The 27,728-nt window shown below is 40.1% G+C and overlaps 1 protein-coding gene across 1 annotated transcript in view; it reads right to left on the reverse strand.

Moving 5' to 3' along the window:
- RADX (RPA1 related single stranded DNA binding protein, X-linked) overlaps window positions 1-23,402 on the reverse strand; it is a 44,703-nt gene extending 21,301 nt beyond the window's left edge. Inside the window, exons 1-4 of the mRNA XM_075184267.1 lie at window positions 22,277-23,402; window positions 8,706-8,848; window positions 6,840-7,032; window positions 1,604-1,712 (exon numbers count right to left, since the gene is read on the reverse strand). Of these exons, the coding sequence (XP_075040368.1) occupies window positions 1,604-1,712; window positions 6,840-7,032; window positions 8,706-8,848; window positions 22,277-23,018 (1,187 nt within the window). The 5' untranslated portion in view covers window positions 23,019-23,402. The remainder of the gene's footprint in view (window positions 1-1,603; window positions 1,713-6,839; window positions 7,033-8,705; window positions 8,849-22,276) is intronic.
- Between the last annotated feature and the right edge of the window lie 4,326 nt (window positions 23,403-27,728).

The raw sequence follows: 27,728 nt of genomic DNA on the forward strand, positions 1-27,728 counted from the left end.
GAACTGAACATACAAAGAATATGAATTTAAGTATATCATTGTCATCATCAGCTATTTATATAACGCTACTAATTCCGCAGCGCTGTACAGAGAACTCACTCACGTCAGTCCCTGCCCCATTGGAGCTTACAGTCTAAATTCCCTAACACACACACACACACACACACACAGACTAGGGTCAATTTGATAGCAACCAATTAACCTACTATTATGTTTTTGGATGTGGGAGGAAACCGGAGCACTCGTAGGAAACCCACGCAAACACGGGGAGAACATACAAACTCCACACAGATAAGGCCATGGTCGGGAAATGAACTCATGACCCCAGTGCTATGAAGCAGAAGTGCTAACCACTAAGCCACCATGCTGCCTGTTTTATTACGCATATTAAGGGTTCTGTCTGTTTTTTTGGGAGATATCTGAAGAGCTCTTCTTTTTTATAGCACATTCACAACTGGTGTATGGTTGAAGTTTATCTAGCAGCACTGGATTATAGAGAACTGGTGGATTTTCCCATCTATTTTTATATTATCCTAATAAATGTAATTTTGTTTTTTATAACAGTAACTATTTATATATTTTTTATGCAAGATGATAACAAAAAACAGGAAACGAGACAACTGGGTGGAATGAATTGCATGTTTCCATAACTGTACTTCAGGAGAGCACAAACAGAGTACGCAAGGCTAAAACAAAAAAACACAAAAGCACATTCACATAAGAGGGGAGGAAATGGATAGGGCTAAGGGTACAGTATAGTAAGTGCCCCACTCAAGCCATTTAAATCAAGGAAAATGTAGCAAAAGACATGTATTGGAAACTTATGGTCTCCATGTAATTTAATAGGCGGAGGGGACAGAAATATCCAGCATTGGGCAATCGCACCTCTAGTAGCGATAACAATATGTCCCATGACATATCTATTAAGATAATGGAACTGTGGTGGGCAGTTGTAAGAGAGCTCTCTCAGGGGAGGGGGTCCTAAAAAAATATCTTCAGTTTCGCTACTTGAATGCATAGGGGTCATCTTGGGCACACTAAACGCAGTGTCTATGCAGTTCCAATAAAAAGCACTCTGCGCTGCAAAGTATTCTGACACCTTCCCATCATAGCCAGTATTCACTTTTTTCAGAAATATGTGCTACAGTAGCTCTTCTGTGGAATTAGACCAGACGGCATAGCCTTTGCTCCCCGCACCCATCAATGAGGCGTGGGTGCTCATGGTCTTGTGGCCAGCTCACAGGATGTCCTTCTTTGGACCACTTTTGGTGGGTACTAACTACTGTATACCGGGAACACCCCTCTGACCCAGTCATTTAGCAATTACAATTTGGTCCTTGTCAAAGTGGCTCAGATCCTTATTCTTTGCTTGCCCATTATTTCTACTTCAAACACATCAACTTCAAGGACAAACTGTTCAATTGCTGCCTAATATATCCCACCCCATGACAGGTACAATTGTAACGAGATACTCAATGTTATTCACTTCACTTTTCAGTGGCTTTAATGTTGTGTCTGATTGGTGTATATACACATACACTATGGAAATAGACAGGACATACCATGGGAGGAGAATCGCATGATTTAACAGATGACTCAGTACCTTGTGATAAAATGATATTTCACGGCTGGCAACTTCCACTCAGGCCTCACATCCTTTTCCTGGAGAACGGAAATCTTGGATGGGGGATCTCTGGCATTCAAACTTATTTCTGTATAGATAAAACAAAAAAATAAAAAATAAAAAAAAAAAAGAAAGTTTTTATTTTGATGTACAGGAGTATGCAAATTCTATATTCACTGCACTTGTTTCTTTTCTCTGCTGTCGGGTGTTTTCTAGTTTATCTACTTTGAAAGCAAAACTTTAAAAATGCAAAATGCCCTCTTCCTAAAATGTCCATATATTCCCTTGAAGAAGCAGAATGTTCACAACATTTCTTCAAGTACTCTGCCATGAAAAATGCCCAAAGCAGTCTAAAGCAATACCCAAGACTGAATGGCTAAATATATATAATATAAATGTGACCATGGATATATTACGCACAACAGTTTGAGTGACCTCCTTCTTCAAGTGCAAAACATGTGAGACAGAAGGCACACCAAAACTATTGTGTGTTTCGATTATCTAAGCTGTGTCTCAAGTTGTCAAAAGTGGAAAAATGTAGCCTTTGCTGAAGCTTGTCAGTGCCCTGGTTTTCTCTGTTTTGCTACTGTTAAATGGATCTATGTTGAAGCATCTAGGTCCCTGGATGTACCACAGAGAGACCATTTCAGTGCTGAGTGTATCACCAAGTACCAGGTATAATGTTTATATAAGCTGCATGGATATTTTATAACACATCAAATTGCTGGCGTTATATAAAAATCTCAAAAGACAAACATTTCATAGAATGTTATTAAATCATTACAAAGTAAGCTCTATGTGCTGCTTCCTGGTATGAAGAGAAAAATCCTGTGATGTCATAGAGCCATCACAAGTACTTCCCCATGGAGAAGGCAGTCCCAGAGACTCCAGGAGAAAGCTGTACTAGATCTCGGCAAGAAAACAGGGAGGAAATAAATTCTGCAACAATTTAATGTCAAACGTTAGCTAGAACAGAATGCAACAGTAAATAATTTATAATGAAGCTACTTTATGTTCATTGGATAAAAGGAAACCAAATAAAAAGAGAAAAAAAAGTCCACTTAGAAACTAAGGGGCATATTCAATTAGTTCCGGCGCTCACGATTATGCACAGCAGCATAAGTCCCGTTACCACGACACCGCAGATTTCTGTGCGCACCTCAGAGTTGCAAAGGGAAATCCACAATGTTGCAGTACCATATTCTCACTTTACATGCGCAGCTGTGCATATTCGCAAGCGCCGGACCTAATTGAATAGGTCACTAAGGGCTTAATTCAAATCCCAAATATGTGCCGTATTTTGCTTAAAATTGGTATGAAACATCCTTCATCCTTGAACGCAAAGGATGCACTTCCGACAGCCAATGTTTTCAAAGGCGGAACAGGGGAGGGAAGAGGCGTATGCACCTAAGCAAAGTACAGTAAGAGCATACGAATCTAGAGACACCCGTCCAATTCAAGCTTGGGCCATCGCTCAGGTAAGTGATTTTCAGCCGTATCACATGCACCAGCTACAAGGCAGGGGTAAGTGCCTATTGATAGTGATGACAGTCATGAATGCATCCTAGAACATGGGCAGCACGGTGGCTTAGTGGTTAGCACTTCTTCCTCTCAGCACTGGTGACATGAGTTTGATTCCTGACCATGGCCTTATCTGTGTGGAGTTTGTATGTTATCCCCGCATTTGTGTGGGTTTCCTCCAGGTGCTCCGGTTTCCTCTCACACTCCAAAACCATACTAATATGTTAATTAGCTGCTATTCTCTGTACAGCGTTGTGGAATTAGTGGCACTATATAAAAAAATGATGATGAACATGTGTTTGCTTCCATAAAATGCATTTTTACAGATGCTCTTAACTGCAGACATTAAGAATATTATGCTAAATGTATTTCATGATAAAGAAATAGAAAAACCATATTCTTCAAATACGTGCATGGTATGTATCCTGTAGTGTGCTGTGTCTGTCTGCATATGGCAAGTGCCGTATTCAACTAGAAACATTTATCGAGATCCGCTTGTATCTAAAAACAAGCGTACTTCTGCGCAATTTTCGCCTAATTTAAAAAAAAAAACAAAAAAAAAAACCACAAATTGCATCCTTAATGAATGAGGCCCTAATTTACGAAAAGCAAAAGAATATAACCATCTCCAAAGTTATTTCCTTCCCCAGTGTCATATACAACTGCGTCCTAATACAAATGATACTACACTAGCTGAATGTGCGCTACTGCAGCTATTAAGCAATTTTGTTATTAAGTTGAACAGAGGAAGATATATTTTGGTAACTGTGGAAAAGTAAGCTGGACAAATTAAAAATAATTTAATATATTCTATAGCTGTAAAAGATCACTATTATAGCTAATGAGATATTAAATACAAACAGAAAAATAAGGAGCTTAAAAACAAGTAAAAGACAAGTGCACTTATTAATGTTGATCTGTAAACCATAGACTCTGTTTTCCATTATTAAATATTCCAATGATAGAAGGGAAGGGAGCTTCAAATTGCGCTTCTGATAACAGACAATATGAGTTCAGCCAAATCGAGGAGATAGATCATATTAGCCGCATTGTGAGGCGTCTCACCCTGGCGATTTGCAGCCAGCCCCTTCCTTGTAATAAGGCCCTTGACTCATCCATCAGGCTCTGACAAGTAATTTGCTTAGTTCATGCAGGGAACAGAAACAAATCCTATATACTTGTCAACAAGCGATAGTTCAAGAACAGAGGATGCTATCCAACTCAGAGGTTGTCTGAATCAACAGACCACTACATAACTGGAAAGTGTGCAGCAGCAGCAACGCAGGTGAACACCAAACTGGCCTTTTTATTGATATACTCCTGCTAAATTGGTTTTCATTTGGCATAAAATGTCACACATTAATTCAAGTAAGAAGGGATAAAGCATATTTATGTCATATGCTTATAGTTTTTTTAGGCACTGTAAGCATAAACTGAAAGGTTACTATAGAACAACTGTAATGTCTATTTATGACAGTGATGGGCAACAGTATTTACCTGCAGCCCCCAATCTGACTTATACCCCTTTTACACAAAGGCATGGACCCGGGAAAAGCCCATATCGTGTGTCTGTGTGAATGAGGCAACACAGGACCATGACCCTGGTTGCAACTAGGGTTATTCTCGAGTTGGGAGTCAGATACGCTGCTGTCTGAAAGGTGTTCCGGAGTCTTTTGGTAGTGAGCAGTGAGCTTCTCTGGCACCGGCCTGCAAGAACTCACATAAGCCTGCCAAATCGTAGATGTAATCCAACAGGCAAAGGATTGCTGGAACCCTAGGGAACTGAGAAGAAGCCAAACCTCCTAACCATCTTGGAGAAACACCAATAAAACGAGACAAACGGGAAAAAGTCGACTGACAAGAATGAGCCTCCCACCATTTAACATAAGCCAGCTACGTCCTATGGAAAAAACGTGGCGAGGACGGCTTCCTGGCCTTCATCAAGGTCTGCACGACACCAGAAGTGAACCCCTTGCCCTGCCAAATGTCGTCCTCAACAGCCGTGCCGTTAAAGCCAACCAAAGTGAGGATGATGAAAGGGTCCCTGCTCCAGTAAATCGGGCCTGAGAGGAAGAGGCCAACCTGGACCATCTGCAAGTAGAAGAATGTTGGCGTACAAACCCTTATGGGGCATTTTGGTGCATCTAGAGTAACCAGAAGGCTCCCCAGAGCCACCCAAAGAAGTACTTGCTGAATTATGGGAATTGGAGGAAACAAGTACCCCAGTTGGAAGTCCCAATGCATGATCCTTACATCCACTGCCACCGACAAAAGGGTCCCTGGACCTTGCGCAAAACCTTTGTACATGGCAACTGTGACAAGAGCCCATCAAGTCTATGTCGGGGAGGCCCCATCTGTCGACTAGATCTTGAAAAACCTGAAGATGCAAGGACATTACCCTGAGAGGATCGCTTGCCTACTCAAGTAAATCGGCCTCCCAGTTGTCTACCCTTGGAATGAACACAGCGGATATGGCTGGAGCTAACCTTTCCGCCCAAAACAGGATCTCGTTCGCCACTGCCATGGCGCTTGCGCGTCTTGTCTCGCCTTGGCGGTATACGTAGGCCACTGTCGTGGCTTTGTCCCCCCTCCCCCAATCAATCTGAAGGACAATACTACATAAGACAGCCCGGGATGTAGTCATTCCGACGATGGTGACCGTATAAATGGTGATAAAAAGCAAGGGGTCCGTCCGGTTTTACTAGAACTAAGCACTAGGCTTTGCCGTCCGAACCATTGGCACTATAGCAGATTTGGAGGGCGCACAATAGGAAAGTTTGAAAGGATTTGGAGCATGCAAGACCTGAAATAAATATAAAGAACATGAAGCAGTTCTTAAAGTACGAGAATGGACCTGTTACAATGTGATAGTCATTGTATAATCGCACGATAGTTCTAAACTAATGGTTTAAGCAAACAATTTGCGATACCATGTGAAACTATTGCAAAACAATAATACTTTATTATCTCTACAAAATACTAGGACAGCAATACAATGCACACCACAAAATATAGAAATTCTCTATTTTTTATGATTTACTTGAAAATTCTCATGGTTTGCTTAATTGATAACTGCCACCTTTATTGAGAATATTAGTGATACAACCACATGATTTACTGTTTTCACACGGAATCTGGACAAACAAATAAAGTTAAAATACAGTTGGTTGCCTTGTAATAAAAAGGTGAAATACATTGCCTTATCCTTCCTGCGCTGAAAGAACAGCTCCATTTTATTTATTTATTTATTTTTAAAAAACTCCTAATGTGATTTATCTCGCTGTTCACTGGATGCTGCATATTTGTGATTAAATCTACTCCACTTTCTGAGTCAGCTATCTGTGCCAGGAGCTTGTGGGTTTAATTCTCTCCTGAAAGCCACTAAACATAGCGGGTGATATACAAACATTGTCAAAAGCGCAAAATTGTGCTAGTTTTGTCATGGTTTAGATGCATATATCCTCATCAGTGGAAATGGCAGGCAATGTTATACGTACAGTCACAGACAACTGTTATTCACATCAGCATTATGTATTCATTCAGCATTTTATTTTAAAAGTGGATCTTGCTTTCCGATTTGCTTTGTGTATATTTCATAATCAACACACTCCACTATGCAGTAGGACATTACCCTGGATTAAAAAGCACAGTATGGTCAATCAAAACAAACCATAACACTACAGAAATACTTTACCAAGGGAAGGCAGTCTCTTCACCTGCGAATTCCCAGGAGTCGGAAGTGTCCGGTTGGGATAACTCTTCTTTATAACATACTGCTGGATCAGAATCACGTTGCCAATGTGGAGTGTATTGTACCAATCTGGGCAGAGGGCATTCCACAACACAAGAGACATCATGCCCGAGTGATCAGCAACCTCAAAATAGGCCTAGAAATAAAGAAGCAATCCACCTTTAAAATCAATAGTCGGTTCATTTATATTTCCAGGCTGGTATTTAAAATATGCATTGGGTACTTTTTGTAGATGGATAGATATCTCCAAAACACAAAGAAAAAGAAACGCCCCACATAGTGCAATTCTTTTTATCATATATCGGTGTATATATAGTTGGTCAAGTAGACCCGCATACCCCTTGAGAAAAAGTCTCTTGGAGATGAAACGCATCTGGCATGATGTGACTGGACTACTTCCACATTGGGATAAGAAGCGGGGCGCTCTCTATCTGGCCAATAGTTCTGCCCACGTTTTGGAACATCTATCTAGCTATATGGAGGACAGATAAGAGAAAATATATATATATATATATATATATATATATATATATATATATATATATATATATATATATATATATATAAAATGTGCGGTCATATTATTGCTTTTGCATGTTTTTTCATGTATATTAAATTGTGAATACATTTTACAGCCTCAGTACTGTGGAGATATTGCATATATACAAAGAACATACTACCCCATTTTGGCTAACCTTCGGGTGATGAGAAGGACTACAGTCTTTCATTATTGAACTAATCTACACATCAGATAAGCGGATTATTATTTGGTACGGGTTTAATTGACATCACTATTTATACACTGAAATATGATAAAAAGAATGACACTATGTGTGACGCTTCTTTTTCTGTGTGTTTTTGGATGTTAGGTTTGACACTTGCAGATAGGTGTCATTTGATAAAGGAGCTGCCCACTGTAAAGCAAAATATAAGTATTCTTTATATGTTTATTGATTCTGTCACGATTTGATCACCAAGCGCCTCTATAGTAACTCTTGTATAGCAGACTTTTAACCGGTATACCTGCACAGGAAAAGAAACTTATTTTATACGGTGGTCCACCTGTATGCAGGAGAAAATCGCACTGGGCGGCACTTACTTTAGCCAGGAAAATCTATTTTTTATTTTTACTGTCAGATGAAAATAGCAACACTTCAGGAGCACTACAGCGCTTTGTTAGATGCGACCATGACAACCTAATGAAGGGCAACGACAGCCATTAAACGTTGTGTTTTACACATACAGACTTTGCATTAATGTAGAGTAGTGGATAACTGAATACCGAAGTGTCTCTGTTTTATTGCTGCATTAGTAAGAGTAGATCAGCTTATCTTATGTTCTAGGTTTTTAGAGTGGTACAACATTGATTAAAAAGACACATGTAAATGAAATAATGATCATGTGGCCCCAGTCCCCGTTATCAGAATACAAATTGCAGAAGCATGCGTTAATATCTACAATTTTTACTCAAGTCAGCCGTGGTCATTCAATATTTCATTGACATTTCATTAGCAGTACTTCCACTGAATCTTCTGTTTATTATTTATTTAGTAACCTTTATTTATAGATCGGCAACATATTACACAGCGCTTTACAGAGAATATTTAACCCTTCACATCAGTTCCTGCCAAGTGGAGCTTACAACCTATATTCCGTATTGATTGCAAAAGAAATGAAACATCTGAAAACATAACTAAGAAGATCATTGGCAAATCCTTACACATTTGAAGGCTTACAGCCTGCCACTCAACCTCAACTTGCTGAGATAGGAAACTAAGAAGCACACAGATAGAGGGATCTTTCTCTTACTTGGTAAGGACAGTCAATTTTCTTGTCTGCTTTGCCAAAATAACGAAGTCTGGATTTGTGCATGATCCGGACAAGCAGAGGTGGTAACGTTGTTTTCAAATGCCACCTCAATTCCAGATTCTGTAATGAACATACTTTGGACACTGAGGAAACAGAAAATGTGACTTATTTTAAATCAAGGACAGGATTATACACATAAAGTTAGCTTGCTTAGTTAAAAAGAAACTGAAATAACTGTTAGTTACAATCTCACTAGTTTATTAAAACGGCCCTGGGAATTGAAGCAGAGGTTAGCACACGCTACATTGACATAGAGGTTTGCAAAGCTCTAATAAAACGTATTGTGCGAGCCAAATGCATGGCATTTATAAAGCACTCCCATTGAGATGAATGCCAGTTTGATGCGCATAATGCACACTTATGGAATGGAAAGCTTTTATGAAAACACACTGCAACAGAACACTAATTAAATGCAAATATGTACTGTCTCATTTGGTAAATTGACTAACTTTCATTACCATTTACAAGCTCTTAACTTGCATTAAAAACTTCCATTATAGAGCATGAGCCTTTCTGTGATGCAGTGGAAAATAAAGACAAGTATGGGCTGGCGAGAGGTTACATGTCTGCGACACAGCAAAATATCTTTGTGCCATCAATCTGTTCCCAGAGGTTTGTCCAACAGCTTTCCTTTATTGCATATATGCATATGACATGTGCAATATACACTCACTGTCTGTGCCCATGCACCAAATATATAGTATTCTGTCCAATTTAATAGTGGAAATCAGCCCAAAAAGAAAAAAAAATATTGCCTGAGAATACCTATTTACCACACTGTTCAGGTATTCCTAATTTATCATGAAATGCAACAGGGTGTAGGTAATTTGGGAGTAGGCATTCACACATGTTTCTGCTTATAGGCTGGATCTGACCAAATGATTAGTTTAGCCACACATGTGGATGTCTAAAGTAGACCAATTTAGGCATTCAGTGATTAAGCTGAACACAACACAGGAGACCCCAAAAAGTGCACATGGCCAATGATCACACAAGCAAACCAATGGGGTCACAGTGTCCAATGGGGGAGGGTTCAGAGTGCTGCACTGCACTACACAGCTCACGTTACTGGTCTATGATGTTGCCAGCGCTCTGTACAGGCTGCTCACATCAGTTGAGCTGCTGGCACCTCTGCACAAAGTTTTCACCTGCATGGAGTAGCACAGGTGGGAGGCGCTGGTAGGAATATTTGTGTGTGGAGGGGCTAAGTGACAAGAGACTGTTAAATATCACCGTATCACATATGTTCCACCTTGGCTGCAGAGTATGTAGTGCCCTGCACTGTCCCCTTGACATATGAGCCCACAGTCCACCAAGTATTGTACAGTCACACAAAGGCACCTTGAACTTTTTCCCTTTTGTTTGCAGGGTTTGAAGATTGGTATGGGGGACGGTTGTCTGGATTGGTCAAAGTCATCCGGGGGAATCCTTGTCCAACTCTAGTGTGAGTGGTGGTGGGGGCTGTGTGACAAAAGCAGACTGGTGAGGGTATTAACAAAATTCCCCATTACCTGCAATAATAGTGTTAAAGCGATGCTTTGAAGTGGAGAAACTAATCGAAAAACGTCTGCTATAATGGTTTTGGTAAAAAACGTATTTCCGGTAAGATCTTCTTTCTACATTAACAGTTAAATATAATTTGAATCTTCTTCAAAACTAAACAAAAACGTTAATTTATGGGAAAAAAATTAAAAGCTGCAAATCAGACTAACTTGTCCATAAAACGTATGCTTTGTATGTTTCATAATCACTATTAAACATTTTAAAAGTATTACTACGTGTCACATTCAAGGGGTGAAATAAAAAATGAAAAATATTAAGGGCTAGATTTACTAAGCAGCGGGTTTGAAAAAGTGGGGATGTTGCCTATGGCAACCAATCAGATTCTAGCTTTCATTTATTTAGTACTTTCTACAAAATGACAGCTAAAATCTGATTGGTTGCTACAGGCAACATCCCCACTTTTTCAAACCTGCAGCTTAGTAAATATAGCCCCAAGTCTTCGTTGTAGAGGCCATTTGCACGCCAAAATCTCATGTGTGGCTCCTGAGTCTGTGCCCAAGGAATACTATATCCACTCAGCCCCCCAGGGCATAGTCAGTGCTTAAACAGCAGCTTTAGTTGGGTGGTGAAAGCATGTGGGGCAGGGGTGTCACTTCCTCTTCTTTCTTCCTCTGCTCTGCAGGGCTGGTATGAAAGCCTGAAGATATCAGAAAGATCTCACAGCACCTGAAAAGTCTAGCTACGTGGAACGTTCACGGCCTGGGTCAACCTCGATGAATGAATCTGGGCTGCTATACCATCCACTGTATTATTTTCACAGATTTAATAAAATGCCTTCAACACACCCCTAATATATTCAGAAATGCTCATTTACTGGGATACCAAGTGTGCGCTTTGTTTGATGATTATGCTACATGTACAAGTCATAATAAAATAAAAAATGTGCACATTTTTTTTTTTTTTTTAAATTCTTTGTTGTATTTTAATACTTTGTAATATGTACCATGGGTTTTTCCAAAGTACACATTTTGTCTTAATAAAAAAAAAAAATGAACCAAAATAAAAGTTTAAGAATTTAAACCGACAAAAAGGTTTATCCAACAGGAGTTCTTTTCAGGGTCCATTGATAAGATAGTCTATATTTGTGACTTGCTTTTGCTCTTCAAGCAGCAAAACACCTGTTATTACCAGCACTTTGGTCTTCAGCTTTCAACAGTTGACTTACAAATGCAAAAGTTGTTCAGCCTCTTTATAGAAGTAGGAACACCCACTAAGCAATGCAACTTCCCTGCTAAGCCCATAGACCTGCCTCTTAGGAGGTCTAAACAGATACACTTCCTGGTACAAATGATAAAACATCAAATACAAATTTTAATTCTTAGCTTTCACAATTCCATGGTTAAAGAATTTAACAAGGCATTTCTTAGCACGTACAAATCATTTTACACATACGTGCTCAACACTTTAAATCAAAACAATACATTTTAATCTGTTAGCCAACTTCCTTAGCTTTCATAAAATGTTCCCAGGTACAGACAGGGCTACCAAGAGTGCCCAGGCACTGGTACAACAACTTCTTGTGGGATCCTTATCTATGAGCTCTAAACATACCTAGGCCCTTATTACTCTGGGTCCTCATGTCAACCATACCATACAACCAGTTACTACACAGAAAGTCCAATGTGCAGTGGTTGCTTAAATATTTGTTGCTGATCAAGCTTCAGTAGCCACACCTACTTTGCCCATCACCAGCTACATTTTTTATTTTGCTACCTTATGGGCCATATTCAATTACGATCCCGGTCCGCGGGATTGCGCCGGAACGGCCGCGAATCTAATCCGCGGTACCGCATTAACGTGGATTTTCGTTCACAGCCCATAGGGCTGCGTACGAAAATCGGCGTTAATGCGGTACCGTATTAACGGCCTTACTGCGCATTTTCCGCGGTAACGCGGATCGGATCGTAATTGAATATGCCCCTAAAATGTCAAGTGTGCCCAGAGCCTTTTATACCCTTTTCAAAATGAGGAATGTGACCCAGGTCCATGACCAGTGTTATTCCCACATTGGAGCTGGATACTCTGTGGTATGAAAGGTGTTTCCAGGTTCTGTTAAAAGCAGCTCATTGGCCTCTGGTCTGAATTAGAACCCGGATTCTCCATCCAGCAGAAGAACATCCAGTGTTGAAGTCATTGGGAATTCATCCATGAATGGCTAACCAGAGCACTCTCTCATAGAACCATAGGCATGCACAAGCCCACCTGAATGATGGAAACTAGTGTTTTTTGTGGGTCACTAGAGACCACCACTCACACTGACAGGCTGCATCAGCTGATTAAGCGCAGTAGTAGTAGAAAAAAGCACCAACCTGCCTCAGTAGTGACAACAAACCACTGAATAAAAGGAACAAAATGAGAAGCCATATTAGATTGTGATGTCATGTGATATCAGCAATGTCAAAATCACGTGATGTCCCATGCCAAAGAGAGAAACAGTAATGACAGCCTTGGTGATGGCATGATGCGAGGGAGGGAAACTTATGTCTGGCTCAGTGCCGTGACCTATGTAAGAGACATGGCTTTCATGTGGAGGGTGCCTAGCACATTTATTGGTTGATCTGTTGGCATGGCAAAGTAGATGGCATGTGAGGCTAACTAGCAATGGGAATGGCTAGCATGGGTGAGGAATGCATTGGCAGGCAGTGTATGACATGTGGAGACCAGCTAACACTACAGATATGAAATGATTAGTTCATTGCATGTGTAGGAGCAAAATGAGGGTAATATTTAGTGGCATACGATAAGTAGTGGCATAAAGGGAGGTAATACAGCAGTAGAACACCACTAAGTGATAGCATAATACAGAGGACATTCAGTGACTGTTAATGTAGAGGGCACACAGTGAGTATTATCAATTCAGGGGATGCACAACGAGTGGTAGTCATAATGCACAACAAAATTAATGTCAAAACCAAAAACTCAGTCTGGCTCCTCGATTTGGGGTAAAAGCTACTATAGTGTACTACATTTTGTCCATTTCCAATTAAGTAACTCTCCAGGTGGATTACAATTTTTACAGAAATTGTTATACAGAAATGCTATAACTAACAAGATTTCTTGCCATTATTTGGTTAATTTAGTAGCGACAGTTTTCCTCTACTCTTTATTTTCTTATCAATATACAAGTTTACTTAACCCACTTGGACCACTGCTTCTAGTCTTTTTGCCTACTAATCTGAGGTTTTTACCATTAGACTAACATTCCTGCCTTTGATTCCTGGTCATAAGACCAAAATCCGCACCAGATCCTGTGTTGATTCCAAAAGGTAAGTGATTTTATAAAAAAATTTCATTTCTATATATAAAAAAAAACTACCGGTATGTACACTTGCACATTGTAAGGATTATCTGCATAAGGAAAATAAAATGCAGTAGCTAACCAACTTTGTTTGATGTTTATGGTCTTCCCCATCTGAGTGCACAACCTAATGTAATTACAAATTAGACCATTGTAGGGGAAGCAAAAAAGAGTCATGTCCTGTAACACCCACATCTAAGTAACCTTCAAGAAATGAAATTCATTAGAAAATCCTTCCTGATTGCAGAAGCAGCACTTTATATGTGTTTAGTTTTATTGTATTGTTCCCCATTACCTTTCCTTTACATGCACATTACATCTTACCAAACCACTGCAACAGGTCATGAACCTATTAAGAGAATATTAGTTCAAAGACGCATATATCTACCACATTTTTGTCCAGAATGTTCTTTTTCCTTAACAACCAGCCTTGTGCGACTCTGTGTGTTATGGCCCAGACAAAACAAAGGTTTATTCAAGAAGCAATCCCATGATAATGTAACTCAGTGTGGCGGGCTACAAGAAGAATGTTGGCATTTAACATTTTCCCTTGATTCTTCGAGCAGGCTTCTATTAATGAGTTAGGATTCTGGACTACCAAGACAACCACAGTCACATAGTACATGATGATGTAGGGAACAGAGGTTTTGGGACACCCATGTGAGCTAAATCTGCATCTTGACATTCTCCTTCTCCCTCGTCTGCCATCATAGGACGTGCTAAGAGCGCTTGTGTAGCAGACTGACTGTCTGGCAAACATTTTTGTTTGCCAACCAAAGAATTTTTGATAAGGAGCTAATAATTTGTAGGAGGGTAACAAAAGAAAAATGACTATTACATGAATGCTTAAAAAAATAAAAATGTACTTAACCTACTATTTAAAGACAAAAAAAAAGTATTATATGTGGGATTGCTGCTTTCAATTAGTACAATTGTGATACATTTTGTGGTTCTCATGACCGTGTGCATCTACAGTAACAATATATGAATGTTACTTTAATATTTAAACATAGACTTTTGGTAAATAGTTTGCTGCCCATAACATTTTTGGACAAAAAAATAAATAAATAAACGACTCAACTGTATAAACAAGTTGCATGCAATGTGTGCATTTGTAAACAATTATTAAACTTAGCACAATTTTACTGAAATTATATGCAGAATCTGTTTATATAAATGTAGTTTTACTATCAACTCATGTTCAGTTAATGGCCAGGAACTTTTCTACAATATGCAGCTTTTTGAAATCGTAAGTTAGTTTAATTTCTATTCTATCAAACCTTCAAAAGCCAATGCATAGCTGAAACAGTATTATGTATTCTTAAATAGTGACCACAAAAAAAAATAAAAAAATTATACATATGATCTATAATCAAGAGTTTGTAAAAAAATGTATAAAACGTACTTGGAAATAATAACCCAAAGTTACATATGGGTTGTAGTACAAAGCAGCCCATGTATGAACTTTAAAGCTTGACCATTCACAACTGAAACTAGGGCAACACACGTGATATTCAGTTGCACAATTCCATCACATACAAGTGCCCATAATTGAAAACAAAGTGCACCAAAGCTGAAATTTTTTGAATTATTTTTTTTTACATTGTTTTGGGGGTTGTTACCAATATGCAACATAACGAAATATCTATTTATACAATTGTTTGACAGATTAAAAGACCTACTTATATTTACAGGAGGTGCAACGTTTTATTTATTTAATTCATAGAAAGATTATGTAGCAGGCTTCTTAGAAAACAATTTAGTGATCTGTATAATGTGCAAAGATCCAAAACAACTGTTCAGCTAAAATGCTTGCTTAACCATAAAAATGAGAACTATAAATTAAGGATATTTACACTGCTTTAACATATATTCTCTAATACCCCATTCATACTGCACCAAAATCCCGGGTTTTTGCCGGGGCGAGCTCAAACGACCCGGGTCTTGGTGCAGTATGAATGGTACAAGTCAAAAATCCCGGGTCTAAAAACCCGGGATTTATCGAGGGGTAATTCCCGGGTCGGGCCCGGGTTGCCTGCACTATGAATGGTGCAACCCGGGTTTTTCAACCCGGGTTGCACAGAAAACAAGCTGATTGGCTGTCTGCCTGTCTCTGGAGGATGATGTCATCGGTGGGAGCCCGTGGAAGATTCGAGAAGGAGTTTAGGAGAAATGGTGGATGGTGGAGTGCAGATCAAGCTGAAGCAGAATCGGAGTTTGTTGGAGAAAATTGCTTTTATTTCACTGAAAAAGTGTGTGCGTCAAAAACCAGTCACCTTTCAATGACATCACCATTTTTCAGCCAATGAAAACTGCTCTGGTGATGACTCCCACAAATTGCCAGGGCACAGACAGGGCTACCAAGAGTGCCCAGGCACTGGTACAACAACTTCTTGTGGGATCCTTATCTATGAGCTCTAAACATACCTAGGCCCTTATTACTCTGGGTCCTCATGTCAACCATACCATACAACCAGTTACTACACAGAAAGTCCAATGTGCAGTGGTTGCTTAAATATTTGTTGCTGATCAAGCTTCAGTAGCCACACCTACTTTGCCCATCACCAGCTACATTTTTTATTTTGCTACCTTATGGGCCATATTCAATTACGATCCCGGTCCGCGGGATTGCGCCGGAACGGCCGCGAATCTAATCCGCGGTACCGCATTAACGTGGATTTTCGTTCACAGCCCATAGGGCTGCGTACGAAAATCGGCGTTAATGCGGTACCGTATTAACGGCCTTACTGCGCATTTTCCGCGGTAACGCGGATCGGATCGTAATTGAATATGCCCCTAAAATGTCAAGTGTGCCCAGAGCCTTTTATACCCTTTTCAAAATGAGGAATGTGACCCAGGTCCATGACCAGTGTTATTCCCACATTGGAGCTGGATACTCTGTGGTATGAAAGGTGTTTCCAGGTTCTGTTAAAAGCAGCTCATTGGCCTCTGGTCTGAATTAGAACCCGGATTCTCCATCCAGCAGAAGAACATCCAGTGTTGAAGTCATTGGGAATTCATCCATGAATGGCTAACCAGAGCACTCTCTCATAGAACCATAGGCATGCACAAGCCCACCTGAATGATGGAAACTAGTGTTTTTTGTGGGTCACTAGAGACCACCACTCACACTGACAGGCTGCATCAGCTGATTAAGCGCAGTAGTAGTAGAAAAAAGCACCAACCTGCCTCAGTAGTGACAACAAACCACTGAATAAAAGGAACAAAATGAGAAGCCATATTAGATTGTGATGTCATGTGATATCAGCAATGTCAAAATCACGTGATGTCCCATGCCAAAGAGAGAAACAGTAATGACAGCCTTGGTGATGGCATGATGCGAGGGAGGGAAACTTATGTCTGGCTCAGTGCCGTGACCTATGTAAGAGACATGGCTTTCATGTGGAGGGTGCCTAGCACATTTATTGGTTGATCTGTTGGCATGGCAAAGTAGATGGCATGTGAGGCTAACTAGCAATGGGAATGGCTAGCATGGGTGAGGAATGCATTGGCAGGCAGTGTATGACATGTGGAGACCAGCTAACACTACAGATATGAAATGATTAGTTCATTGCATGTGTAGGAGCAAAATGAGGGTAATATTTAGTGGCATACGATAAGTAGTGGCATAAAGGGAGGTAATACAGCAGTAGAACACCACTAAGTGATAGCATAATACAGAGGACATTCAGTGACTGTTAATGTAGAGGGCACACAGTGAGTATTATCAATTCAGGGGATGCACAACGAGTGGTAGTCATAATGCACAACAAAATTAATGTCAAAACCAAAAACTCAGTCTGGCTCCTCGATTTGGGGTAAAAGCTACTATAGTGTACTACATTTTGTCCATTTCCAATTAAGTAACTCTCCAGGTGGATTACAATTTTTACAGAAATTGTTATACAGAAATGCTATAACTAACAAGATTTCTTGCCATTATTTGGTTAATTTAGTAGCGACAGTTTTCCTCTACTCTTTATTTTCTTATCAATATACAAGTTTACTTAACCCACTTGGACCACTGCTTCTAGTCTTTTTGCCTACTAATCTGAGGTTTTTACCATTAGACTAACATTCCTGCCTTTGATTCCTGGTCATAAGACCAAAATCCGCACCAGATCCTGTGTTGATTCCAAAAGGTAAGTGATTTTATAAAAAAATTTCATTTCTATATATAAAAAAAAACTACCGGTATGTACACTTGCACATTGTAAGGATTATCTGCATAAGGAAAATAAAATGCAGTAGCTAACCAACTTTGTTTGATGTTTATGGTCTTCCCCATCTGAGTGCACAACCTAATGTAATTACAAATTAGACCATTGTAGGGGAAGCAAAAAAGAGTCATGTCCTGTAACACCCACATCTAAGTAACCTTCAAGAAATGAAATTCATTAGAAAATCCTTCCTGATTGCAGAAGCAGCACTTTATATGTGTTTAGTTTTATTGTATTGTTCCCCATTACCTTTCCTTTACATGCACATTACATCTTACCAAACCACTGCAACAGGTCATGAACCTATTAAGAGAATATTAGTTCAAAGACGCATATATCTACCACATTTTTGTCCAGAATGTTCTTTTTCCTTAACAACCAGCCTTGTGCGACTCTGTGTGTTATGGCCCAGACAAAACAAAGGTTTATTCAAGAAGCAATCCCATGATAATGTAACTCAGTGTGGCGGGCTACAAGAAGAATGTTGGCATTTAACATTTTCCCTTGATTCTTCGAGCAGGCTTCTATTAATGAGTTAGGATTCTGGACTACCAAGACAACCACAGTCACATAGTACATGATGATGTAGGGAACAGAGGTTTTGGGACACCCATGTGAGCTAAATCTGCATCTTGACATTCTCCTTCTCCCTCGTCTGCCATCATAGGACGTGCTAAGAGCGCTTGTGTAGCAGACTGACTGTCTGGCAAACATTTTTGTTTGCCAACCAAAGAATTTTTGATAAGGAGCTAATAATTTGTAGGAGGGTAACAAAAGAAAAATGACTATTACATGAATGCTTAAAAAAATAAAAATGTACTTAACCTACTATTTAAAGACAAAAAAAAAGTATTATATGTGGGATTGCTGCTTTCAATTAGTACAATTGTGATACATTTTGTGGTTCTCATGACCGTGTGCATCTACAGTAACAATATATGAATGTTACTTTAATATTTAAACATAGACTTTTGGTAAATAGTTTGCTGCCCATAACATTTTTGGACAAAAAAATAAATAAATAAACGACTCAACTGTATAAACAAGTTGCATGCAATGTGTGCATTTGTAAACAATTATTAAACTTAGCACAATTTTACTGAAATTATATGCAGAATCTGTTTATATAAATGTAGTTTTACTATCAACTCATGTTCAGTTAATGGCCAGGAACTTTTCTACAATATGCAGCTTTTTGAAATCGTAAGTTAGTTTAATTTCTATTCTATCAAACCTTCAAAAGCCAATGCATAGCTGAAACAGTATTATGTATTCTTAAATAGTGACCACAAAAAAAAATAAAAAAATTATACATATGATCTATAATCAAGAGTTTGTAAAAAAATGTATAAAACGTACTTGGAAATAATAACCCAAAGTTACATATGGGTTGTAGTACAAAGCAGCCCATGTATGAACTTTAAAGCTTGACCATTCACAACTGAAACTAGGGCAACACACGTGATATTCAGTTGCACAATTCCATCACATACAAGTGCCCATAATTGAAAACAAAGTGCACCAAAGCTGAAATTTTTTGAATTATTTTTTTTTACATTGTTTTGGGGGTTGTTACCAATATGCAACATAACGAAATATCTATTTATACAATTGTTTGACAGATTAAAAGACCTACTTATATTTACAGGAGGTGCAACGTTTTATTTATTTAATTCATAGAAAGATTATGTAGCAGGCTTCTTAGAAAACAATTTAGTGATCTGTATAATGTGCAAAGATCCAAAACAACTGTTCAGCTAAAATGCTTGCTTAACCATAAAAATGAGAACTATAAATTAAGGATATTTACACTGCTTTAACATATATTCTCTAATACCCCATTCATACTGCACCAAAATCCCGGGTTTTTGCCGGGGCGAGCTCAAACGACCCGGGTCTTGGTGCAGTATGAATGGTACAAGTCAAAAATCCCGGGTCTAAAAACCCGGGATTTATCGAGGGGTAATTCCCGGGTCGGGCCCGGGTTGCCTGCACTATGAATGGTGCAACCCGGGTTTTTCAACCCGGGTTGCACAGAAAACAAGCTGATTGGCTGTCTGCCTGTCTCTGGAGGATGATGTCATCGGTGGGAGCCCGTGGAAGATTCGAGAAGGAGTTTAGGAGAAATGGTGGATGGTGGAGTGCAGATCAAGCTGAAGCAGAATCGGAGTTTGTTGGAGAAAATTGCTTTTATTTCACTGAAAAAGTGTGTGCGTCAAAAACCAGTCACCTTTCAATGACATCACCATTTTTCAGCCAATGAAAACTGCTCTGGTGATGACTCCCACAAATTGCCAGGGCACAGACTTGTGCAGTATGAATGGGGTCAACCCGGGAAATTCCCAGGTCCGAGGTGCAGTATGAATGGTGTTTCTGAGCTGGGACGCTCCGAGCCCCGGCAAAAATCCAGCTTGAAAAACCCGGGATATTGCCGGGGCGGCAGTATGAAAGCGGTATAAGAGTGCTTAACTTGTGATTCATTGACTGCACTAAAAAGCAGTTTAAGCATTTTATAATATTATAGTTCTTGTGCCTGTTTGGCATTATAAGCAAAACAACAACTGTCAACACCCTCACAATATGCATGTCCTTCAAGAACACATATCCTGAGCAAGGATTCCCAGACACGGCCCTTCACTAGTCCTGATGGGTCACAAATAACTGGAGATTAAATGAGAGAAGAATTGTACTTCGTGGAATAAAATTATTTTAAAATAATAAAAGAGCATCATTTAAAAAAACAACATTACAAGTTAAGTTATTACAAAATTTATTTTGGATGTAGAATGAAACATTAATTATAGAATACTGAATAAAATCCAAAAGGGCTTTAGTTGCAAGCACAGGATGAAAAATAATATTTGCTGCAACAACCACACACTGTTGCAAAATGGCTCATCATTCACAGCTGTACTTCAGAATATTAAATTAAATGCAAAATAAAAGTTAAACATAAATATTACACTACTTTGCTTAAGTTAGAACAGAGTTAATAGTATATTTTTTTAGATAAATACATCATTGACACAATAAAACATAGATTTAACTTTTTCAAGCCACCCTCTCGCAGTTTTGAAAAAAAAAGGTCTATAACCAATAAAAAAAATTACAAAAATAAACCCACTTGATCGGACTAAAATATATACTTCCAGTGATATACATTGTGCCCTAGAAATGTGCCGACATGAATATTACAGTGTTTGTCATGACCCATATCATAAAAGCTAAACTGTAACCATCTAATAAAATAAGAAACCTATTCCTAATTAAAATTTTCTCAGAGGGACCTTTAATACAGTAAGCATAAACAGATATTTTTAGGGCGCTCTTTCCTTTGGTTAAAACATAAGAATGAATTACATTAACATAATCAAGGGTATAACTACTATAAGAGCAAGATGTGTAGCTGCTATGGGGTCAATCTGACTGAGTTACATTTGTATGGGAGTGTTTCACCATTGGTACATGGAGACCCTTACCAAAATTTTGCTAAGGGGTCCACAAATGTTTTGTTACACCTGAATATAGCAAGTGTCTTTTTAAAAGGCCTTTATAAAAAAAAATATAAAAAAAAAAAAAAAAAAAAGAAGGACACCAATTTATGTTTATGCAATACAGGCTCTAGAGTTTTATCGCTCCCATGTGACAGACTACCACACTCCCTATTTCCCTCCAATGTGTCGGCATGAGACAATTTGAGCGCTAACACTACTGGTACTTTTTTAGCAGGAAGAGTGCAAGTGTTCAAAGCACCTGTGTGAAGCCACCCATAACAGGTAGGTACCCTGATGTGTCAAGCACAATTGATACAACTTCAGTCTTGCATGCTTATCTTATGACTGGGCACACACCTATACAATTATCATGCAGACCATACAATTCACAAGTTTGGCCAGATGTTGCAAGAATGTATACGCTTCCGTGATCCTGTTTTATCGTACCAAAACACACTTAATTTGTTAATTTGGTTTTAGAAACTTCCTAAAAATCACTATCAACAATGGAACAATGGCGGGCAAATGTGTAAGTGTATACGCACTGATGACAGGCAGCATAGACAGAGATATCTAATGTACAGTCTTTTCAGCAGACTGTTATGAGAGATGAAGATCACAGATCTGAAGGTAAATTATGTAGATGTGTACACATGATGATCAGACTGCCAATCATTTGTGAAATCGCTACAGAAATAGCAAATAAAGGTAATAGTCCTTAGGTGTGTATCCAACTTAACATATGTATGTTTTATGCACGTTATGGTGATTTTTTTCTCTATAACTGACAGTCTATAGACAGAAGCAATTAAGTTAATTAACTTGTATTACAAATGAGAGTCATTCTGCCAGTAGAGATATATTGCATTGTTGTTACATAAATCCCCATTTATTATAAACCACCAATCCATGGCACACTGGGTTTGGTTGTCTTACCATCCACACTGACGTCCTCTGCCTGTTTACGTGTCCCCCATATGTCGCCATACGGGTCATCGTTATTCCACAAGGGCAGATAATGCTTCCTGCCCCCGCACAGAGGCATCTCCAGCCCAGGGGGGATCTGGCTGTGGTCCTCCCAAGTCAGCTCAGCCCCGAGCTCCAGCTCCTCCACACACACCAGCCCGCTGGCCAGTCTCTTCTCCATGTAGCGGTACGAGCAGAGGGTGATGGTGGCCTGGGAGCCGCAGCGCAGCCGGTTACTGTGCACCAGATAACTGAGCTCCGGAGACAGCAGCCAGGTGTCCTGCTCGGCTCCATCCGAGAGGGTTATATCGTAGTAATAGGGGCACTGGGAGCTCTCCCCGAGGTACCGCTGCACGGCCAGCACGAAGACCGGCACCGGCTCCCGGAGCACTAGTCTCAGGTTCGGGCTGACTTGCAGACTCTGCCGGGTACGCTGGAGCCAGGAGGAGGACGCGGCCTGCTCTGCGGGCGGGCTGGGATATCGCCTACACGAGGGGCCGGGACTCCCTTCATCAAACTCGGACAGCTGTGCCTGCATGTCCCGATAGAGTACGGAAGTAAAACCTATTACCAGGCTCAGGGAAGTCGGCTCTCTTGTCTCACCATGCCAAGTGACGTACTGCAGCACATTTAAAAACCGACACATAAAAGCCCGGGCAAAACAGTTATGGAGCCACCCACCTGCAGGCGAATTAAATATCACTATTTTCATGTACAGACATCATCAACAAGTCCACACCGTGGGAGGTTCAGGGTTTATTTATTTGTTTACTTTTGTTATTGTAAAAAAAAAGTAAATAATAATTACATTGTTATGACAGCAACAGTAAGACTTTAGCGGGGCCCATACGCCTGTAAAACATAAGCAGTAACTTGCAATTCTATTTCCAGGCAAAGTACACTTTACCAAGTTTTGCAAAAAAGCCATAAAACGAACAAAACTGGGGACGTACTAAAAGGAATGACAACTTCAGTCTGCTAAAAGGAATGCCAATAGACTTCTATGATAGAAAAATGTATTTTTATGTATATTTTAAAAACTTATACTTTTTAAATATATCTTTCACCCACTTATTGCTAAGGTACATGGACATGTTTTACATGTGGAATGACGGAAGATTACTGTGGAATGACAGCTGTTTTTATACGTCATGTCAATGAATAAATATCAGTAAAAACTTGCATTTCTCCCAAAAAACACCCCTATTTCTTCAACATCCCCTAATCCCACACACTAACCCCTTTGCATATGCGCTCCCCCACACCTATACTCCACCACACAAGACTCATAACGTGGAATGACGGACGATTACTGTGGATTGATAGCTGTTTTATACGCCATGTCAATGCAGAAATGTGAATACATTTGCATTGCTGTCATGGAAAACACCCCTATTTCTCCCACATCCCTTAATCCCACACACTAATCCCTTTGCATATGCGTTCCCCCACACCTGTACCCCACCACACATGTCTCATAACGTGGAATGACGGAAGATTACTGTGGAATGACAGCTGTTTTATTTGGGAGAAATGCAAGTTTTTACTGATATTTCTGCATTGACATGGCGTATAAAACAGCTGTCATTCCACAGTAATCTTCCGTCATTCCACGTTATGAGACATGTGTGGTGGGGTACAGGTGTGGGGGAACGCATATGCAAAGGGATTAGTGTGTGGGATTAGGGGATGTGTGAGAAATAGGGATGTATTCCATGACAGCAAAGCAATTGTTTTGACATTTCTGTCTTGATATGGCGTATAAAACAGCTGTCATTCCACAGTAATCGTCCGTCATTCCACGTTATGAGACTTGTTTGCTGGGGTACAGGTGTGGGGGGGCGCATGGGCAAAGGGATTAGTGTGTGGGATTAAGGGAAATGGGAGAAATATGGGTGTTTTTTGGGAAGAAATGCAAGTTTTTACTGATATTTCTGCATTGACATGACGTATAAAACAGCTGTCATTCCACAGTAATCGTCCGTCATTCCACGTCATTCCACTTGTAAAACATGACCAAGCACCTTAGCAATAAGTGTGTAAAAGATATATTTGAGAAGTATAAGATTTTTTAAAATATACATAAAATTACAATTTTCTATCATAGAAGTCTATTGGCATTCCTTTTAGCAGACTGAAGCTGTCATTCCTTTTAGTACGTCCCACAAAACTGTTCAGATGATGTTGTGTGAAGGTTTTATATTTTCTAAAAGTTGTTTTTTTTGCTTATAAGCAGTGAAAACATGGAGTGATAAAAATAATGGCGTACATCCCAACTGTCCCGATTTAGGCGGGACAGCCCCGATTTGAGAGCTCTGTCCTGCCATCCCGATCGGGACAGCGTTGTCCAGCTTTTGGCCAATTTGGGTGGTATGCGTCTCCCTCCACCCATACGTCACACAGGACTGAGCGTGCGCTCCACTGTGGAATGCACGCCGCGGATCAGAGCCCGAGACATTTGCGTACAAAACAACTTAATTTCTCCATGATGATGCAGACATGCCCTATGATGCCATAAACGCCTCCATGCTGATGCAGGTACGCCCATTTAGTCCACTGTCCCGATTTGAAATGCTTCAGTGTTGGGAGATATGTAATGGAGTCCTTCGGATCGTGTAGTCTTGCACTAGCCAATGACCGTGTTTCAGGGGCCGACTCCACACTGTCTCTATGTGTGAGAGGCGGCCGCCTGTCTTGGCCAACGGGACGCTGCCCTCCACTTCTTGGTTGCTGTGTGCGTGGTCCCGCCTAGGCAACAGGACGTCCGTACTTCCGCTCTGACTGCTTATAGTCTGCCCACCAGGGGAATATAAGGGAGACTGGTGCCAGAGTATTGGTTTCACTCTCCAGTCTGTTGTCTGCATCTGTTCCCTTTGTTTGTTCCTGATCTGACTTATCAATGACCTTGCATTTGGATCTCGCTTTGTACCTTAGCTTCAGCTTCGGTTTCCTGACATTTGGCCTGTGTTTGACTATTCTTTGGATTGTCCTTTTGTACCTCGCTGTCCGTTGGTTCCGACCCGGTTTGATTGACTAAGCTTTTCTATTCTATTACTACGCTGGTGGCCGTCTTGGAGAACTGCGACCTGCGCACCCTCTGCAGCGAAGCCCAAAATCCCTTGCAGGGGTCCCTGGTGAATCCCGGGGGTGTGTTAGACTCCGCGCCTCCTTGTTCGGCTGTGCAAATACCAGCTAGTAACCTGAATGTGACACCGTGGCTTAAAACCTATGGACGTGGGTGGATGTGTTACACATCCATTGAAATATATGATTTTATTTGTTTTTGTTTTTTTAAAGGGCTATAAACAAGCAACACGGCCTCATCTGATCTGTATTAAATATAAAACCTATTCAAGTGATCAATATACAACAGAGTGACCACTAGGCGCTGTGCAATGTTGACCCTGTTGAGTAATACACTATACAATGCAGATCCCCAAAAACTTTGTAAATGCAATACATACGGAAAGTTATCAATGCAAAATCTAACAAACCATGTCCACCCATTCCACCAAAACCATGATCCACCAAAATAAGCCCACTTTTGGTGAAGCCCTGCCCATTTCACTGTAAGCTGAAGCTCTTTCAAGGTTTGCTAAATAAGGATAGTTGGGAGGTAGGCAGAATTCAGATCTCTGGTAACAAACACAAGCTGATTTTGTTCTTGGGAATAGGATTTCCATCTAGCAGTTGCTAGAGGATCATGCTGCAAACCTCCAATCATCGCTGAAGGCAGAAAGCATAGCTCCCAACAGTCTCGATTCAAGGGGCGTGGCTTATAAACCCGGAAGGAGTTAAACCCCAAACTGTAGCTGGAAGTGGGCATTTTTGGGTGGGGTTTGTGTGGGTGGGGTCCAGGCTTATTTTGTCCGTAGTCTATGTTGGGAGGTATGCAGAAATTGAAAGAAATTTCACATCCCTGCTGGCTCATAGGTAATGTGACCGGTAACATGTGAGGGGCCACCATCCCTACTGTTTAGATTTTTCACAAACTTACTGATGACAATCTCAACCTAGAAAAAAATTGATGAGATAGTAATTCTGCCAACTCATTCAGTTGACCCTAAAAAAAGTGTTCTTATGGACTACCAAATCCCATATCTCCAACGCTTACCTGCATAGAGATATCGAGCAGGTGCCTGCCATCTTTTTGATGTATAACATTGTGGTAATATCCATTTAAAGCTGAATGAGCACACTCTGAACGTGAATGGAAACTAAAGCCCTTGATGTAGAGATGGGTGGGCTCGGTTTCCAGAAAACCGAACCCACCCGAACTTCGGGGATCCGAGTACCGAGCCAAGTTGGCTCGGTACTTTCGCCCTATTTCTGATTCCAAAACGAGGCAAAACGTCATTGTGATGTCGTCGGATCTTGCGAGTTTTGGAAGCTATAAATACCGCCCTCCACGGCGATCCAGCGCCATTTGAGAGAGGTAGACAGAAGGGGTAGCATAGAGTGTAGAGCAGTTGGGCAGGCAAATAGAATTGAAAGAGGAGGGGGTAGCAGTGTTAAAGAAAGTAATCAGTGACATTTAGGAGAGCTCCATAGCTCCAGTGTTAAATCACATTGCAGAAAAATACAAATAATAGTGCTTACAGGATTGATGTAATTCTACAGTCCAATTCTACAGTGTTATATAGGTAACACACAGAAAGGAGAGCTCCATTGGTAATTCTCATTGCAGAAATACAACTATTAGTCCTTGCAGACTTTTCTTCTAAATTTGCACAAAAAAAGTGTATGGTGTTATATACACCTAAATAGAAGAGTTCCATTGCTAATTGTCATTGCTAAAATACAAATACTAGGCCTTGCAGGCTTTTCTTCTGACTTTTCTTTACTGCCACTGCTGTGTGCCAATGTGTCCTAGATGTGGTAGGAACTGACGTGTGTTTGAGTCATTACTCTGTCGCTTAGCATCCAGCCAGCTCGCTGCAGTATTTGTCCTAAAGTGTATGAAAATAATAATGTGACCTGTGAGGTGGTCAAAATTGCAAATTACTTGAAATTAGTGTTATTGAGGTTAATAATAATATAGGATAAAAAAAAGAGCAAAATTATGTGATTTTAGCATATTTTAGCAATTTTTCTAAAAGAAATACAAAACCAAAACACACCAGGGTGGTTTTGCCAAAACCAAAACACGAAGCTAATCCAGATCCAAAACCACTTCACGAGGGTCCGTGAGCATCTCTACCTTAAAGCCATTTTTCTGCCCTTAGCTCTAACACTTTATCTGTAGAAATGATTCCTCGGTTGACCAATTGTATCTTATTGTTTTTTGTTGAGAGAAACCACCACAATCTATGAGCGACGCATCTGTTGTAACAGACAAGTAAGGAGTGTTGTAACAGACAAGTAAGGAGTGTTGTAACAGACAAGTAAGGAGGGGTGTTCAAAAGACGTCGGCGGCAGAGAA

Source organism: Mixophyes fleayi, chromosome 9 (genome assembly GCF_038048845.1).
Source record: "Mixophyes fleayi isolate aMixFle1 chromosome 9, aMixFle1.hap1, whole genome shotgun sequence".
Lineage (NCBI taxonomy): Eukaryota > Metazoa > Chordata > Amphibia > Anura > Limnodynastidae > Mixophyes > Mixophyes fleayi.